Source organism: Primulina huaijiensis, chromosome 9, assembly GCF_012295235.1.
Source record: "Primulina huaijiensis isolate GDHJ02 chromosome 9, ASM1229523v2, whole genome shotgun sequence".
In the NCBI taxonomy this organism is placed as follows: domain Eukaryota; kingdom Viridiplantae; phylum Streptophyta; class Magnoliopsida; order Lamiales; family Gesneriaceae; genus Primulina; species Primulina huaijiensis.
The window spans coordinates 3,988,602-4,002,140 of record NC_133314.1 but is presented as its reverse complement, the minus strand read 5'-3'; the positions used below and the strand labels follow the sequence as shown (position 1 = coordinate 4,002,140).

General features: G+C 38.2%; 1 protein-coding gene across 1 annotated transcript in view; it reads right to left on the bottom strand.

Moving 5' to 3' along the window:
• Nucleotides 1–13,539, bottom strand: part of LOC140984430 (uncharacterized) — a 41,834-nt gene that overhangs the window by 16,345 nt on the left and 11,950 nt on the right. Inside the window, exons 7-11 of the mRNA XM_073451836.1 lie at nt 4,404–4,475; nt 4,270–4,317; nt 4,115–4,192; nt 3,622–3,741; nt 3,255–3,360 (exon numbers count right to left, since the gene is read on the bottom strand). Coding sequence (XP_073307937.1) covers nt 3,255–3,360; nt 3,622–3,741; nt 4,115–4,192; nt 4,270–4,317; nt 4,404–4,475 — 424 coding nt within the window. The remainder of the gene's footprint in view (nt 1–3,254; nt 3,361–3,621; nt 3,742–4,114; nt 4,193–4,269; nt 4,318–4,403; nt 4,476–13,539) is intronic.

Sequence of the window (13,539 nt, the reverse complement as noted above, 5' to 3'; positions counted from 1 at the left end):
GCGATGAATCTTTCATCGGTGAGAACAGCCCCTTCATTACCGAATCTTCCTCAACTGATTTAAAAGACTCTTCTGATCGGTAAGAGTGCTGGCTTTCAGAATCAGAAATTTCAAGCTCATTCTCGAAAGAATCATCCTGCGAGTCATCAAAATCTGGGTCTTCTCTATCATCACAATCGTGGCCCCCCTGCTCCCAGCAATCTTTGTTTGTAAAAATTCCTTCAGCACAATTCCCGTCCTCGACAATTCCCACCTTTCCTTTACTTTTCCGGATATACACTTTCCCATAGGAAGGCACCCATGGATAACTGCTTTTCGTGATACCCGATCGATTTTGATCCACGGCAACATCTTTACTCATAGAGTGTATTGGTGAATTTCTGAAATTTTCGACTTCTTTTGGAACAACATTCCGTAATATCTTGAAGACCTTTCCCCCCAACTTTGAATCTACTGGTTGGTTCTCTGCAACAAAGCTTTGTTCCTGATTCTTTATCGAATTGATTTCCTGCGTAGTTGAATTCTCCTGCGTAACAGGATTTGTTATTTCATGATGATCATTCCCAATTGTAGCCTCAATATCCTGCGTGGCCACATTTTGCATTAAAGTAGTATTCGCATCTTCCCGACCTCCAGTAGGCCGATACTTGGGCTCCTCCTTCTGCATCCTATTCCTTTCCAAATTTGTGTTACCCCATCCCGCCATTGTTTTCTTGCCGTTTACTAGTACTTGTGCATATGTTTGGCGCTCGTAGTGTTCGTAAACTTTGGAGTCAAACGAATCTACCCGAATTCCAATCTCTCTGCTCCCCTCCTCAACTGGAATAATCAATTTGTTATTAATAAATCCTCCAGCCGTACCCTTCACCTTAATCTTGGCTACCTTAAGATCGCGGAAATGCTCTGTATCCTTGCTAATATCCAGCAACCCTCCACATTGATCCCCAATAATTGTAAAGGTGTCTCTGGACCATAAATTCCAAGGTAGCCCCGATATGCTAAGCCAGCTATTACAACATCTTTCTACCGCATCTACTGAGTTGATATTCTGTCTCCATGCCTCAAACATCAAGGAAATCCCACCATCGAAGAATCCTCTACGCAGCTTTAAGAAATATGAGAACTCTTCTGAGTTCGATGGCCACCACACCGCTTTATTTGCTTGGAACGGAAACAATTCGACTACTTTGTTTGGTGAATTCCTGAGGATTGTTTGAATGCGATCCCAAGAAATATTAACCCTATCTTTTGTAACAATAAGTGCTTCATTCCACTTCAATTCCTTTATAGCCCTGTCAGTGTCCTCTTTAACTGCCATTGAACCTCGTTCACGTTTCCTTTGCATTGATCTATCATCGTAATTCTTTGTGAGTCTTCTCAATGTATTGTACTCATGACTACGTTCATGCTGTATATCTCGGTTACAGTGATTACCTGACAGAAGCTTGCCCATAGTAACCGATATGTTCTTCCATCCCCCTGATTTAAATCCACTCGGCACAATTGTGATCTGTTTTCTGCCTCTCGATCCATATTTGTTAACCTCAACAAAACTATCACGATTGTTAGTGAATCTTTGTACCGTGAAAACCGCATTCCTTCCTCTAAAACGATAGAACTCAGCGCCTGACCCGGAGTTGTCTGTGAAATCCTTGAATCTTAAGCTTAACCACCATGCCTCCTCCCGATCGAAATCCAACATGTAGCTCGCTCTCCTAGTTCTTTCAGCCCACCATACCGATCTGCCCCCATTACCCAACCTCAAGGTGAAAACTTTTTGTTCAATCTTAATCACTTCATCCCTACTAGGCAACCCAGACTCCAAACCCCTTCTGATTGGAAAGTTCATAACGACCTACCCACCGCTTCTCTGACCTAAATCCGCCGGAACGAGAGACACCTTAGCCTGATAAACGCACACCCAACAGAGAACCCCCGGCGATTGCGTTACGAAAGAAAAAGCTAGGACGATAGCTCTGCAAAATGATACCAAATACCTGTGGTGGATGTCGGAATCAAATAACCTTAATAACGAGGAGAACGGAATAGGCTGGAAAAATGAAAGTGAACCGTTGCTTCGAGAATGAAACAAAGGAAGGGCATTTTCGTATGATATCGTCTAGGTAAACTAGAAAAACTTAGAATGAGCTGGCCGCCGACGGCCGTCGGCCGGCGTCGGAAACGGAGGTAAGCGCTCGGAATCAGTCAGGAAAAGAGGATGATGATAAAACAGTTGAAGAAGCCGGTTGCTCGATTTTTGAAAATGGGAGAGAGCATTTTCAAAATTTTATCTCACTAGAAACGCTGGGTTTTTATTTACTCAGATTGACATTGTAATTTGTATAGCAGCGTATCCAGCTTTGATTGGAAGTGTGGTAACTAAAACAAACTAAGAGTTACTGACATATAATATGTGTGGCATTGACTTTAAAAGTTCGTTGAAATCAAAGATTTAGCAAAGTTCTTCCTAATTGAAAGAAGAAAGGACATAAAGGGTTACTCCGTTTCAAACCTCGATAAAATTTGTCTTACTGTTTTATTCTTTGTTGCATTTTTGCTCATATAAGACATTACTATTTAGCATTTCACACCATATTATGGCTAATTTGAGTAGCATTGTTTGCGTTAAAACTTTTAAAGAAAACAATTGCTATTCCTGCATTGAGGTAAAGACCAGCTTTAAAAATCACTGCAAGCGAAAAAATGCAATAATATCTTCACCCTTCATTTAGATCATTTCAGAAAGCTCCACAGGGGGCAAACCCTATGTAATCGAGAATCTTTCGATGCTTTGACCCCAGCGATGGAACTCAGATTTTTTCTACCTAACAACCAGGACCAACACCTTGTGATCAAGATTCTTTCAATGCCTAGAACCCACTCATGGAACTCATAGGAGACACAAAACTTCCCTGCCAAAACTAAAATGTGACACACTGGGATTAAAAAACAGAGAGAGAGAGAGAGAGAATCACCAATTACCAATTGGTTTCATTCATATGTTAAAGGTGACCTTAACTGGCTAGTTCGCACCAAGGAATGTTATTCTTAGTTTGCTTCTGGATTCCATTAAAAACTATATTCATGTAAGTCTACATATGCTTGTACAGGAATGTCTAGGCTTATATTTCACCCTCACACCCCAAAAAAAAACCACAAAGAAATACCAGGTAAATTGAATCATCAGAATTTAATATCACGGATCAAGAAAGCATTCAATAGAATTAAAGGATTAACACACTAAGTATGATCACCTGGACGAGCTTTGAAACATGGGCGCATGAGACCTTCACCAGTCACCACTTCATACATTGGGTGTGACATCTGAAAAAACTCAGGCTTCCTTGCAGAGACTATCACCTATAAAGACAACCAGTCACATCGTTACAACACTCTACAATGATTCATTTCAACTAGTTACATTGAATGATGAAAACAATAAACAATACTGCTTGAAGAACATCGTAACTAATTTTCTATGTGAAGGAACATTCACCACTTCAAGTTTCTGAGTTATGTCATAGACGGTATCACAACACTTTGACCAAAGGCAAAAAGACACAAATTGAAGCTGGTACATTCTGCAGTCAATTCAGGTACAGTTTCAATAGGTACTCTCACCACGTCAAACAGGTCTCTCCAGCTGATATCATTTGGAAGAAATCTGTTGAAAGAATGCAGCATCATTTTGTCGGTGTAATGGTAGTCTGAGTTGGTAATAAGCAAGAGTCTTTTGCCAGCCTGATAGAAAAAAGCAAATAATTTAACAAGCAATTCTCCTTTAATTCCAAATAAAATGTACTACTTTGGTCTTTTTTACGTAAAAAGACTCATTCATTTACTAAAAAGTATTATTTTATAAAGTTCTATTGCTTGAAAAGTAACAAGATAATAACTACTTGCGTAAAGGCATCAAAATTTCCACGTCATTGATCGTCTAATATTTTTTGGGAGGGTTGATTTCTGTCCATCGAGTTCAGTAGCAAGAAGTTCTTAATTCCTTCAATATGATTATGACAAAGAATTACCAAATATGCTGGTGGATTATACATTAGAGATAATCGAGCAATAACCATGCTGGACCCAAAAGTAGTCCAAAGAAAATCAAAAGTACCTCTTTCTGATCTAATAGTGCCAAAGGTAGCTCGGGATCAGGTTCCACAAAGAGTTCAGGCTTGGACATAATCTCATTCTGTGGGTTTGCCATTGGATTAAACGATGCTTGGTGCAACTCCAAATTTGAAAGTTGACGATATAAAGAAGGAATACCTTCAGCTGGCCTTCAACATGTGCCCTGAAGAGTGCTTTCTCAACTGCCTAAATCCAATAGCGACAGTGTGAGACTGTGAGCAAAGAAATTTTTTTCCAAATTCAGATTCCATGCGATGTTTTCAAGAACAAACCTTGTAAAGCCCTTTATAATCAAGTGGTCCAATATCGGCTGCTATAGCTCCTTCATCCAATCTATCTACCATCTGAATTTGAAGACAAACAATGAAGAGTTAAGTGGCCATTTATCTAATCTATCAGCCTTCAAATTTGCAACATAATCCAATGAAGGTTTAAGTAGTCATGAAAGCCAACACGTTAGGATAATATGTAAACCTCAGAGAGAAAATTTTAAGTTAAACTAAAAGTTCACTATCTCCATTAGTTTTGATTTCCAAACAATGAAAAAGAAATTTAGAAGATACTTCATCTACTCCACAGGAAAAAGACTGAAAATAGTTGCTTGTCAGAAATTTTTGAAAACGCCTCCAAAACTGTAAAAATATATGTTATTTTTACCAATCAAGAATGATAACTTAAGGCATAATTCTATACGCCGTTATAAAATGAGGGACTAAGTGAGGATTAAGTGAGGATTAAGCATGAAGCATGACAAAATAAGTTATGATTTGGTCAAAAGGGGTCAATCTACGTTTGAACGCGTTAAGCGCACATAACACCAAAAAGAGGCAATTTTTTAGTTTCAACTTTCAAATTGGATTTAAATATTAACAAATTCAAAATATTTCATTCAATAAAAACCCAAATAAAAAAATCGAAAAAAATTCCAAATTAAAAAACTCGATTAGAAGTCCCAAATAAAAAACCCAACAAAAAATCCTTCCTGTTTTCTCGTTCCACTCATAAAAATCCTTCAATTCAAATGAAAAAAATCTAAAAGATAATCAACATCAAAAGAAAAATTCATTGTCTGCCATCATTCGGTCATAAATTTATTTTTTTTATTTTTTTTTTAGAAGAAACATATTTTATTAATAATAGATTAAGTAAGAGTACAATAGTGGACTAGTGGTCCACTGTCGTCATGAAACGAACGACATCAAATGAGTCCTAATGATACATATATTCCCAATTTCTCAGTAAATCTAAAATCGAAACATTCTGAAAATCGTGATGATTGCTAATCCACATTGCAATGTTGATCTTTATTTTGTCCCAGCAATTCTGTGTAGATTCTTCTTTTTCCTCGAAAATTCTTCTATTCCTTTCCAGCCATACCGTCCAGCATATGCAATGAACTACCACGTTCCAAAAAATCCTTCCCCTTGTACCAGTTAGATGTCCCAAATCCATGTAAAATAAATCATTGGTGGACTTTGGCATCACCCATATCAACCGAAGCTCTTGCAAAGCTCTAGACCACAATGATGTTGTGAATGGACAATGAATGAGCATATGATCCTGAGTCTCTATTTCATTTCTACATAGTACACACCAGTTTGGGCACAAAGCAATTGTTGGCCATCTTTTTTGAATCATCTCCGAGGTCGGTAGCTTACCCAAAGATACTGACCAAGAAAATAGCTGGATCTTTTTTGGAACTGGAAATTTCCAAATAAAATGGAACAATGGAAAAACTAGAAAACGAGTATGTTGGAAGAAAGACTCATAGAAGGATCTAACTGAGAAAATACCCGAAGAATCCCCTCGCCACCGTAGAAAATCATCTACCCCTTCGACCAACCTTACCGAATCTAAAATCCCTAATAACTCGGATAACTGAACAATAACTTCATCCCTCACAGCCCTTCTAAAATGAAAATCCCAAGATTGGGTAGACGTGATATTATCAAAACGAACAAAATATGATATAGGCAGATTGTGAATTGATGATAACTGAAATAATGCTAGAAAAAGATCTTTAAAAGAAGAATCACCCACCATCTATCCTCCCAAAACCTAAACTTATTACCTCCTCTCACCTGAATTAAGACTCTCTGTTTAAAAGTTGGGTATACTCGGGAAATGAACTTCCATGGGCACCTGAACGTGACGTTTATTGCCAAACCTGCATCCCACCCATTTTCTTGTAACCCATATTTACTCACAATTATTTTCTTCCACAAAAAATCTCCACCACCACTTACCCAGCAAGGACTTGTTTCTCAATATAATATTCCCAACACCCAATCTTCTTTTGTCCTTCGGTTTACACACATGATCCCACGCAACCAAGTGGCAATGAACATCTCCATCCGCTCCGTCCCATAAAAAGTTTTTTGAAATCTTCTCCATTGATTCCGCTACACCTTTAGGCACTCTAAATAAAGACATATAATATATCGGAATAGAATTCAAAACCGATAATATCAATGTCAATCTCCCACCTTTTGACAAAAAAGCTTTCTTCCAACTTGCCAATTTTTTCGACATCTTTGCCACAATCAAGTTTGGGGCCATTATAATGTCATTCAAGTATTGAAGGACCAAGGAAAGAGCCTCCAGACCGAAGCAGGTGCGCCCCAGCGGCCATTTCCGCCAGCCACAGCACGCCAGCGGTTAAAAAGAGCAACCCCAGCGCGCCTCTGTGCGAGAACAGTGAGCCTCAGCGACCACAAGCACCCGCCCCGGCGCGCTGCGTTGCAGAATTCAACATGAAAACCCTAACTTACGCTTTTTGTTGTATTTTTACCATTTTTATATTTAAACAAGTTGTAAAAACATTATTAGATAGATTATTGATCATTATTGACTTGTTTTGTGAGTTTTTTTTCTCACAACAAGAAAGCTTCGGCTTTGTTTTACACTTTTGTGTGTTTTTATAAAATCAAACTTATCAATCATACTTTATGGTGTTTGTCGATTGTTCTTCACTCAAATTGTCAAAGACGAATTCTTTGAAGGTTTGCTTGAGATCAGTTGTTTAACTGTGTTATTTGTTACTAAACCGCGTGATTTAAGGACGAATACTCGTTACTTGTTTTCAAATATTAAAGATCGTGGTTAAAGAAATCTTGTTGTTCATTGAATCGAGGGCGCAACAGGGTCTAGTTCGCGTTTGTTTTTCTTGGGTAACCGGATTCGCATCAACTATTTTCAACTAAATTGCGAGAGGCCATCTAAAATATTACAGTATCCATGTACTAAATGGACACCACATTGTCGGTTTTTGGGATAGAGCTTGGGAGAAAACAAATGTTTTCCATTGTATTTCCAACTTTTCCGGTACATGATATATAAAGAAGAAATAATCATAAGTTATCCTAATCTAGAAGAATTCAAAAAATATTCTAATCTAGAAGAATTCAAAATAACTTAATCTAAAAGAGTTTAAAATACAATCAAAGATAAACCACTATCTTATCTACCGAGTAGTTAATAATCCATTATCTACTTGTTAAATAATATACTATATTATTCAACACTCCCCCTCGAACTGGGTCATATAAGTTGATCATGCCAAGCTTGAAACTTAAATCTTCATAAATGGGCCTGTGAAATGCTTTCGTAAGGATATCTGCAACTTGCAATTGGGTAGGAGTGTAACCGAGGTCTATCATCCCCTTTTCAATCTTCTCACTAATGAAATGTCGATCAACCTCAACGTGTTTTGTTCTGTCATGATGGACTGGATTTTTTGAGTTGCTAATGGCAGCTTGATTATCGCACAATACTTCTATAGGATGACCACCTTCCACTTTTAATTCATCGAGAAGTCTCTTGAGCCATATTCCTTCACAAATTCCGTTAGACAATCTACGGAACTCTGCTTCAGCAGTACTACGAGCTACCACAGGTTGCTTCTTGCTCCGCCATGTTACCAAGTTCCCCCATACAAATGCGCAATATCCTGACATGGAACGTCTGTCTGTAGGAGATCCAGCCCAATCAGCATCACTATACACTTTGATTTTTCGGATAGATGATTTCCTAAGGAGTAGTCCTTTGCCAGGTGTCCCTTTCAGATATCTCAACACTCGATATGCAGCATCCAAGTGTTCTTCTGTCGGAGTATTCATGAATTGACTGATAACACTAACCACAAATCCAATATACGGCCTAGGGATGGCAACTTTCCCCACGGGTTTGGGGCCCCGCGGGGAAAACCCGAATCGGGGATGGGGATCCCCGATTTTTTCGGGTTTGGGTTTGGGTTCGGGTTCGGGTTCGGGTTCGGAGATTTTTTTAAATCCCCGATGTAGTTCGGGCCGGTATGGGATTACTATCCCCATCCCCGAAATCCCCGAACCCGCCCCGAAAATAATATCAATAATTAAATAATAGTATTATTAGTATTAATAATATAATAATAATATTATTTTTTATAATATTAATAATATTAATATTAATAATATTGATATTGATATTAATATTAATATTATCTCTAATAATAATAGATAATAATAAGTTTTGGTTTGAGAAAATCTCCGAATCCATCATTGTCTTGCCATATTAATATTTTTGAAACGGGGATGGGGACGGATATGGGAAGTTGATCCCCGAAGTTTCGGGTTTGGGGATTCCCCGAACCCGAAAAGCGGGGATGGGGGCGGGTATGGGGGTGGGGATGGAATTCGGGGATAGGGATGGGAATGGCAAACCCGCCCCCGCCCCGGCCCATTGCCATCCCAAATACGGCCGTGTATGTGCTAGGTATATAAGTTTGCCAACTAGTCGTTGATATCTCCCTTTATCAACAGGAGGACTGTCATTTTTAATGTCTATCTTGGTGTTTGGATCCATCGGAGTACCCACAGGTTTGCACCCTAACATACCAGTTTCTTTCAGTAAGTCAAGAACATATTTTCGTTGTGAAATTGAGATTCCCAGAGACGATCTTGCCACTACCATTCCCAAAAAATACTTTAGAGGGCCAAGGTCTTTTATTTCAAATTCTTTCGAGAGAATCAGTTTCACGCGGGCCATTTCGTCTGTATGATTTCCTGTAAGTACAATGTCATCCACGTGCACTTTAATGGTATCAATCTTCCCTTTTTTAGAGTGTTTCACAAATAATGTGTGATCAGATTGACAATGAGTGTAGCCATGTATCTTCAACACGTTGGTAAATCGATGGAACCAGGCTCTAAGTGATTGTTTAAGCCCATATAGTGACTTTCTCAATCTGCACACCTTATTTTTTGTATCTGTTGATTCAAAGCCTGTAGGAATGTTCATGTAAACTTCTTCTTCAAGGTCACCATTGAGAAATGCATTATTAACATATTTTTTTTTGATAGGAAACAAACTTTATTATAATATTGGATTATGTTACAGTAGAGGCGGATGAGTAATCCGCAAGAGTTTTACAAGATAAATCCTTAAAGCACTACTCTATGACACCATCACATGGATTCATGACCATAAAAATTTCCAATCCCTAGCTACGCCGGAAATACACAGGTGATTGTAGTCTGGCAATTGCGTCACCCAGTTGGCAACTCTGAGCTTTATCTTCTCCCAAACTTGTTCTGCAGACTCCGACAAATCTTCAAATATTCTGTGATTTCTTTCCAACCATGTTGACCAAAATGTGCAATGTACTATCACATACCAGACTGTAGATGACTTTCTCCCACTGTGAAAGCCTGGTTAAATAATGAATAGATCTTGAGCCTTCCTTGGAAATGCCCATAGAAATCCCAGCTCTTTTAAGGCTTTCATCCAAATAGCACCGGAGAAGGAGCAATGTAGGAGTAAATGATCTTGATTTTCCTCTTGCTTTCGGCATAGACAACACCAATGCGGGCTTAATACGCAGTCAGGCCATCTTCTTTGCACTGATTCGCATGTTGGTAATTTCCCCAGGGCCACGATCCAAGAGAAAATCTGAACCTTTTGTGGGACGTGTACTTTCCAGATATTATTAAAGTATGAGAATAAAGGAAATTGTGATAATGGAAAGAATGAGTTGTAAAAAGATCTAACAGAGAACAAACCGGAGTTATCTCCTTCCCAGACTCTAAAATCCTCAATCCTAGACAGTCAGTATTTCAGTTGGGATGTGAGGTTTAGAAGAGATTTGAACGACGTCGAGTTACTTGAGTTCATTTCTCTTTTAGGAGTTCTAGAGAGGGTAAGGTTAGAGTTTTCTTAAATTATGATGAGGTTGCACTTGCATCCGTTCTATAACATCTTTCGCGCTTATATCTTGCGAATTAACAGTGCCACTTCCCCATGAAAGTTGCAAATCTTCAAGTTCACTCTTGCACCAAAGATTTGCCTCCGTTGCATCATCAAGATTTGCAGTATTTTGTAAATCAAAAATGGCAAGAGTGCTTTTTAATTGCTTCAACAGCCTCAATTCCTTGAGCCCCAAGTTATCAACGCCACCCAAAACGATTTTCGGTAATGTCTGGAGGTGTATCAGCACACCAATTTCAACTGTCATTTCTTTTAGTTGATCAGTATCAGAGATGTCAAGATGGCGCAAGTTAGATAGATCCCCCAAGATCGACGGCAGGTCATGGATGAAACGACATTTACTTATACACAAAATTTCCAAACAAAGGAGATCACTTACGGAAGGTGGTAACATTAGAATTAGTGTCCCGGATAGGTTGAGGTGCAGTAAAACTATCAACTTGCAAACGGAACTCGGCAGCTAAGTGATGGAATAGCTGCTTAAAGATAAAGTTCTCAAGCTGCGCAATCTCGGTAACAATTCGACTAAAATCCTGGTGGACAAGAGGGAATGAGAAGATGGATTTTGTACTGGCATTGCCAAGAACGTTCTCAAACCCTTAACTTGTCCGAAGCTTTCAAAATCATGGAAAACTTCATATTCATGGCAAAGAAAAGAAGCATGACAAGTCTTTTGGGTAAATGGTACTTATGTGCGGTGCCCAATTTCTCTTCCAAATAGCAGCACATCCTTCCCGAAACAAAATTAGCTAATTCTCCATCACAAATTTTGAATCCCTGTCACTTTTTCTTTGGAAAAAGGATCTTGATAGCAGCTAGCTGAAGTACGCAGGACCCAAGTCTTCCTTTCTTCTTTGTTCATTTGGAACATCGAGAAAACCTTCTCCCATCCACAAAAGTACAAGCTCATTCTGATCAAATCATAATCCTTCGGCCAAACAGAGTAATATGCAAATGGATTCCTCAAATGTGAAGGAAAATGGTGAAAACTCAATCTTAACATAGGAATGATGTTTTCTTGGGGTAAACTCCATATCTTGCTATCATGGGCGTCTTTCCATTCGCTTTCACTATACTTAGGGCGCAAAATTCCACCAAGTAACTGTAAGAATGTAATGCTATAGCTAGTTATATTGATCGTATTGATTGTACATTGGGTATATATACAAGTATAGAAGTGATTATTGGGCACCAAACTACGTAAAAATCAATTAAAACATATTCTATGATTGATTGCATATAAACAGAGATTGAATTGCCTAAGATAATGCTGAGAACTTAAAATTGACATATGCAAGACTGATTTATCAACCTCGAATACCGATAAGATTATTGACAACTGATTTTATAAAACTCATTTTACATTAGCTTTGCTGTCAACGATAAGTCTTTACACTTTTTCCCTAATCTTTGACCAACATCTCATAAATGCGAATTATCCTGAAAAGATATCTGAGAATGTTGAGCAAGTAGGCATTGACAATCTTCATCGGTTAGTAACTATGATTGCGAGCTGTAACTATGATTTTGCTTCCCGACAACCCAAACATCAAAAGGCTGCACAGAGTATGCCACTCGTCGTAGTTTCCGTTCTCCTGCAGGTCTTCTTCAACTTCGTCTTCTCCTGCATGTCTTCTTAAAGCATAGCTAAATTCATGTCTCCAGTACCACTCATTTTAGTAATCGAATTATAAATCTTTCTGGTAATCTTCAATACATCAAACTCCTGGGAGACATGAACCCAAACCCTTACCGTCAAAGTTTTCCTTGACGTCTATGTCATTATAAAACAGCTGAGCAAGAGTCGATTTCCCAATACCGCCCATTCCAACAATTTAAATGACATTAAAATTCTGACAGCTGTAACTATATGATTGCGAGCAGTCAGAATTTTAGCGTCATTCCAATTGTTGGAATGCGCGATATTGGAAAATTGACTATTGCCCAGCTGCTTTATAATGATTTAGACGTCAAGGAAAACTTTGGTGTGAGGGTTTGGGTTCATGTCTCCCAGGAGTTTGATGTATTGAAGATCACCAGAAAGATTTATAATTCGATTACTAAAATTAGTGGTACTAGAGACACGGATTTAGTTATGCTTCAAGAAGACATGCAAGAGAAGTTGAAGAAGATTAAATTTTTCATTGTTTTAGATGATGTCTGGAATGAGAAATATGACGAATGACATACTCTGTGCAGCCCTTTGAAGTTTGGGCTGCCGGGAAGCAAAATCAGTGTTAAAGCTCGCAATCATGTTGTTGAATCAGTGGTTGGCTCTGCTCAATCAACCTACCACTTGAAGTTACTAACCGATGAAGATTGTCGATGCCTACTAACTCAACAGTCTTATATATATTTCCAAAATAATTCGCATTTACGAGAAATTGGTCAATGATTAGTGAAAAAGCGTAAAGGGTTAGCGTTGGCAGCAAAGGTAATGTAAAATGAATTTTATAAAATAAATTTAAGGTTGATCAATCGGTCTTGCATCTATCTATTTTAAGTTCTCGGCACTATCTTAGACAATTCAATCTATGTTAATATGCGTTCAATAATATAATATTTTTAATTGATTCTTACGTAGTTTTGTGTTCAATCATCACTTCTATACTTTTATATATATCCAACGTACAATCAATATACTGCTAAACTGTTAATCAAACTCATTGAAAGTTTCTCCAGACTTCATTTTGACATTATCAAACTTCTGGTTGGCAATGATCAGTTTGTTTTCTTTGGTTTGATCATTTCCAATATCTAGCTCTGATAGAAAAGGTAAGCTCATTGGAGCAACACTTAAAATTAACATATGCAAGACTGATTGATCAACCTCGAATACCGGTAAGATTAATGATAACTGATTTTATAAAATTCATTTTACATTACCTTTGCTGTCACCGGTAAGCCTTTACACTTTTTCCGTAATCCTTGACCAACTTCTCATAAATGCGAATTATCCTGAAAAGATATCTGAGAATGTTGAGCCAGTAGGCATTGAAAATCTTTATCGGTTAGTAACTTCAACTGGTAGGCAGATTGAGCACAGCCTACCACCGATTCAACAATATGATTGCGAGCTGTAACTATGATTTGCTTCCCGACAGCCCAAACTTCAAAAGGCTGCACAGAGTATGCCACTCGTCGTAGTTTCCATTCTAGACATTA